Genomic DNA, 6329 nt, shown 5'->3' with positions numbered 1-6329 from the left:
ATTTTCAGCAGAAAATTGCTCAAACTTAGTCAGAATCATCTTGGGTAAATGAGAGTTTTACTTTGTAAAATTAGGATTCCTGCCCCATCCCCAGGGGCTAGGGCGGGGCCCCAAAGGGAACATTTACCAATATTTTCAAATTCTTATCCATTGATGACATGACAAGTATTGTATTTCACTTAGTTTACATGCTGATTTCCACATCACATCTAAACAATAAAATAAAGCTACCAGTATCTATGATATAACTCAGGTGACCGCTAAGGCCCTTGGGCCTCTTGTTATTTTTGCAGACAACATGGAGCTGTTGGTGAAGTACCTACAGGGAGAGGTGCTGAAGGGTCAGGAAACCTCTCACCTTTCTGCCTACCTGGCCTGGTTTGAGATCCCCACACCTGCAGAGATCTCCAAAGTCATTGTGGAGGGTATGTGTGGGGTTTTGTTTGAAGCCTGATTAGTCAAAATATTTATATTGCTGCCTGAAGTGATTGTTGAAACACCTTGTAAACAAAAGTGAATTGTGTTACATTATAGCAAAGGTAGACGTAAAATCTTTTCTTTTCTCTAAACAGTTTGCCTATTTTATACAAGAACATTTTTTGGAAAGTTGGAAAACTTATAATGTTTTTCGATGGTGTGTTAATTTGACATGTGATTTCTTGTATCCCCAGGGGCCCCTACACTGCCAGTGCTGTGCGCAAACCTGCCCCAACTCTCCGTGGGCACTGTGATGAGGATCCTCACCGCCTGGCAGGCAGCTGTATGATGCATAGAGACAGTCATATGACTGTCACATGGTCTATATCTAGGCAGGAGGCTGCATGATCATAACAGGGTCGTGTGATCAACAACCCGACAGGTCTGTGAAACATGGAGACAGTCACCTAGACTGTTACATGGCTGCTGTAGAATGCCTGGAGACAAAACATGTGACAGTGCTGTAATTTGGCAGATCCTGTACAGTATTAGAAATAGTCCGGAGATCTATACCACGGCAGGAAACAGCAACATGAGATATACCATGGCAAAACACTGCATCGGAGGTGGTCATGTGACAGTCATGAGGTGTAATAAGGCTGGAGGCTGTAAGATGCATGAAGACAGTCACGTGAGCTTAAAACATGGCAGGAGACTATGGAGCAATCAAGTCCTTATGTCAACAGAAATAAGTGTACATACTCAAACAACGTCGTGAATTGTGCTTGAATGCACTTCTTTAGTTGTACATGTACTTGTGCCAATGTTATCAAAAACGGTTAGGCAGTAACATTTTATATGGAGCTGAGAATAAGCTATTCATTCTGAACACTACAGAGCCATATCATGAATTTTATTGCAGAAATAATGGTATATTGCCAGTCAGGATTTGACTTATGACTTTCTTATGAAAGTGAAATAGAAGTGTCAGAAATACATTTTTATCATTCCTAGAACTAAGTTCTAGATTTCAATGATGTTTTCAAAAGGGAAATAAAATTCCATTTTAAGTTAAAGTATTTGTTTACTTTATTATTATTAAAACCTGTTCATGCAGTACAGATATTGAGGTTATCACCAACATATTGTGTTTAGATAAAACAAAGGTCATGTTTAAACTGTACTAGTGTATTCAACCTTAACTGCTTACTCTATGTTTTGCCAAAAACGGTTGTCCTTCAAAACATCTGTTCCCTCTAGTACTGTATGAACTGCAACACTGATGTAAGCTGCTGAGCCTATCATTGACATCCCTATCTTGTTGTTATGGATCAAAACAGAGTTTATATACATTGAAGCATACAAAACATGTAATATTACAAAATGAAACAATCTCACTGCATTTTTGGTACACTTAGAGATTCCATCTCGAGGGGTTGTAAGCTAGCCAGTGGCACATGGTTTCTTTTGTGTGGTTAATACAGGTCCTCTCTCAAATGATGGTTTGACTAAATGCAATCACATATTTTGGGATAAAACTGGCTGGTGTATCTAAGGATGCCCATCACACTTGGTGCTTCGGATGCTGGTTCTGGCTTCAGTTTTCTGCTTAAATGACCAGGTTAAAAAGATTGGTTAAGATCAGGACCCATCTTAACTATGGTTAAGCCCATCTTAACTATGGTTAAGAATGGTTAAGTTTCCAAGTAACTACTTGTTCAACATCAACTAAACTTACATGGTCTGTGTATCTAAGGATTACTTGAATAAATATGCTTCTGTATGTTAGATGCAACCTTATTCATGTACAGTGTCTTTTCAGCATCCTCATCTTTATTAAATGTTTGTCTTTGACTGGTTTCACAGAAAGTACAATTATTAGGTCAACTTCACAAGGATGATAGATGTTTTATTGGAAATGCAACCCTTGATAGGTTTCAAGTGCTGCTAGTGAACTATATGTATGCTTCTGTGACTGATGATAAGGGATGTTATCATATGTTTGCATTTAGGTGTATGTTTGAATTAAGGTTTACTTTCATGCACATGTCTGAAGTTAGAAAATACACTGATCCAACACTTATGGTGTCAAAAAATGACAAGCATATTATGTTTGTGAAAGCTACAGGAAGACTTGTAGTGCTGTATTTTCAGGTTGTAACTTCTGAACTTGTAGTTTTGTGAAATTATGTAACAAGTTTTGCATGAAATGGTAGCAGCAATTCAGCCGTACATCCATTGGCGGTTTCTTGCTAAATGTTCTGACACTTCTAAAATTTATTTCACAGGTTGTAAAACTGGAAAGTTTCCAATTAAAAGGAGATGGTAGAAATATAATTTTATAATAAATATCCTTGAAATAGTGGGAGGCATCTTTAAGTGGACTTTTGTATTAAACTAATTTGATATAATTAGGAATAACACCAGTGAGTTTACATTTTACATTGTATTCTTTTTAGCTCACCTGGCCCAAAGGGCCAAGTGAGCTTATGGCATGGTGCGGCGTCCGTCTTCCGTCCGTCCTCCGTCGTCAGTCGTCCGTCCTCCGTCCGTCCGTCCGTTGTCAACATTTTACTTTAAACAACTTCTTCTCAGTAAACCATTAGGCCTAGGGTGATGATATTTGGCCAGAAGAATGCTGGGATGAAGGGCTACCAAGCTTGTTCAAATAAATGACCTTCATCCATTTTCAAGGCTACAGGGGTCAAATATGTTTAAAACATTTAAACAACTTCTTCTGAATAACCAAAAGGCCTAGGGTGATGATATTTGGCCAGAAGCATGCTGGGATAAAGGGCTACCAAGTTTGTTCAAATACATGACCTTCATCCATTTTCAAGGCTACAGGGGTCAAATATGTTTAAAACCTTTCATCAACTTCTTCTGAATAACCAAGAGGCCTAGGGTGCCTAAATTTGGCCAGTAATATGCTGGGATAAAGGGCTACCAAGTTTGTTCAAATAAATGAGCTTCATCCATTTTCAAGGTCACATGGGGTCAAATATGTTTAAAACATTTAAACAACTTCTGAATAACCAATAGGCCTAGGGTGATGATATTCGGCCAGAAGCATGCTGGGATGAAGGGCTACCAAGTTTGTTCAAATACATGACCTTGACTTATATTCTAGGTCACAGGGGTCAAATATGTTTAAATCATTTCAACAACTTCTGAATAACCGATAGGCCTAGGGTGATGATGTTCGGCCAGAAGCATGCTGGGATTACATTGTATTCTTTTTAGCTCACCTGCCCCAAAGGGCCAAGTGAGCTTATGGCATGGTGCGGCGTCCGTCTTCCGTCCGACCTCCATCGTCAGTCGTCCGTCCGTCCGTTGTCAACATTTTACTTTAAACAACTTCTTCTCAGTAAGCCATAAGGCCTAGGGTGATGATATTTGGCCAGTAACATGCTGGGATGAAGGGCTACCAAGCTTGTTCAAATAAATGACCTTCATTCAATTTGAAGGTCACAGGGGTCAAATATTTTTAAAACCTTTCAACCACTTCTTCTGAATAACCAAAAGGCCTAGGGTGATGATATTTGGCCAGTAACATGCTGGTATGAAGGGCTACCAAGTTTGTTCAAATACATGACCTTGACTTATATTCTAGGTCACAGGGGTCAAATATGTTTAAAACCTTTCAACGACTTCTTCTGAATAACCGATAGGCCTAGGGTGATGATGTTCGGCCAGAAGCATGCTGGGATTACATTGTATTCTTTTTAGCTCACCTGCCCCAAAGGGCCAAGTGAGCTTATGGCATGGGGCGGCGTCCGTCTTCCGTCCGACCTCCATCGTCAGTCGTCCGTCCGTCCGTTGTCAACATTTTACTTTCAACAACTTCTTCTCAGTAAACCATAAGGCCTAGGGTGATGATATTTGGCCAGAAGCAAGCTGGGATGAAGGGCTACCAAGCTTGTTCAAATAAATGACCTTCATCCATTTTCAAGGCTACAGGGGTCAAATATGTTTAAAACCTTTCAACGACTTCTTCTGAATAACCGATAGGCCTAGGGTGATGATGTTCGGCCAGAAGCATGCTGGGATTACATTGTATTCTTTTTAGCTCACCTGGCCCAAAAGGCCAAGTGAGCTTATGGCATGGTGCGGCGTCCGTCTTCCATCCGTCCTCCGTCGTCAGTCGTCCGTCCTCCGTCCGTCCGTCCGTTGTCAACATTTTACTTTAAACAACTTCTTCTCAGTAAACCATTAGGCCTAGGGTGATGATATTCGGCCAGAAGCATGCTGGGATTACATTGTATTCTTTTTAGCTCACCTGCCCCAAAGGGCCAAGTGAGCTTATGGCTTGGTGCGGCGTCCGTCTTCCGTCCGTCCTCCATCGTCATTCGTCCGTCCGTCCGTTGTCAACATTTTACTTTCAACAACTTCTTCTCAGTAAACCATTAGGCCTAGGGTGATGATATTCGGCCCGTAGCATGCTGGGATGAAGGGCTACCAAGTTTGTTCAAATGTGTTTAAATGAATGACCTTGACCAACTTTCAACCTAATGTCATTGTTTGACATTCAAGGTCACACTGATATTCTACCTTTAGCTGTATTTTAGTCCACTTTTAAGTTTACCAGTGTGAGATTAATACCAGGTGAGCGATGCAGGCCCATTGGGCCTCTTGTTTAAGGATGAGCCCCTTTCCCTTCTCCTCTGGACTGGCTTATTACTGGTAAAATATGTTATGCACAGTGTTATAGCAGAATGCTAACACCGTTCTGGCCCCAGTTGCTCCAAGGTTTAACCAGTGGTTAGGGAAAAATTAAAATATTAATACTCGAAATACAAGAAAATCAAGAACATATATTCTGACATCATTTCACTGCTATAGATTTGTAGAGACAGACCAGATTGATGTGTTCTGGGGATTTATCTCACTTTGAAAACCCCTTGTTTTTACTGGCAACAATTTGAATTTGTCACCATCCACTGGTTACAGTAACCAACCTTTGAGCAACTGAGGCTGGGATGCTATCTCTGATCGGATTGCCACAAACAAGCACACAATGAGGGCAGTTAGGATAGTGTTTTATAAGCATAAGAACTTGTTATATTTATGAAATAAACTATTCAGATTGAAATATTGCGTCATATTGTTTTTTGGTCTCCGGTTTATTTAATTAATATTCTCCACCGCAACACAGTGGGAGGATATGGTAATATGGGTCTGTCCGTCCGTCGCTGTGTCCGAGGTGTTGACCTGATATGGTAATATGGGTCTGTCCGTCCGTCGCTGTGTCCGAGGTGTTGACCTGATATGGTAATATGGGTCTGTCTTGTAATTTCAATGGTAATGCTAGAGGAGTTGCTATACTTTTTAATACAAATTTTGATTACAAGGTTATCGATATCAAGAGAGATGATCATGGTAGTATGATTGCATTAAGTGTCCAGTTAGCTGGATATTCATTTACTCTAATTAACATCTATGGTCCAAACAAGGACTCACCATCGTTCTTTAAAAATATCAGAGAGGTTATCCAAACCTTTGATAATGAATTTTTGATAGTTTGTGGTGACTGGAACTTAATCCTCGACCCAGATATAGATGTTTATAACTACAATAATTTAAATCATCCAAATTCTCGAAAAGAAGTATTCAAGCTTATGGAGGAATTTGATTTGTGTGATCCTTGGCGTGTAAATCACCCGAATTTAAGGAGATACACTTGGTTCAAGAAAGCTCCTGTTAAGAAGGGAAGACTGGATTTTTTTCTGATATCACAGATGTTATTATCAGTTTATGAAAACTCTGATATTATTCCAGGGTACAGAACTGATCATTCAATGATAGAATTAAAACTAAAATTTTCAAAATTTGAGAGAGGTAGAGGTTTCTGGAAATTTAATACAACCCTTCTTAGAGATTGGAAATATATAGAAAAAGTTACCGAAATAATT

General features: G+C 39.7%; 1 protein-coding gene across 1 annotated transcript in view; it reads left to right on the top strand.

Moving 5' to 3' along the window:
• Positions 1 to 1488, top strand: part of LOC110447051 (anaphase-promoting complex subunit 1-like) — a 24009-nt gene extending 22521 nt beyond the window's left edge. The window contains exons 20-21 of the mRNA XM_021492466.1: positions 294 to 425; positions 672 to 1488. Of these exons, the coding sequence (XP_021348141.1) occupies positions 294 to 425; positions 672 to 766 (227 nt within the window). The 3' untranslated portion in view covers positions 767 to 1488. The remainder of the gene's footprint in view (positions 1 to 293; positions 426 to 671) is intronic.
• The last annotated feature ends 4841 nt before the right edge of the window (positions 1489 to 6329 follow it).

Source organism: Mizuhopecten yessoensis, unplaced genomic scaffold (genome assembly GCF_002113885.1).
Source record: "Mizuhopecten yessoensis strain PY_sf001 unplaced genomic scaffold, ASM211388v2 scaffold3135, whole genome shotgun sequence".
NCBI classification, from domain to species: domain Eukaryota; kingdom Metazoa; phylum Mollusca; class Bivalvia; order Pectinida; family Pectinidae; genus Mizuhopecten; species Mizuhopecten yessoensis.
Note: the sequence above shows the minus strand (reverse complement) of the source record. Positions and strands in the feature narration are given on the sequence as shown.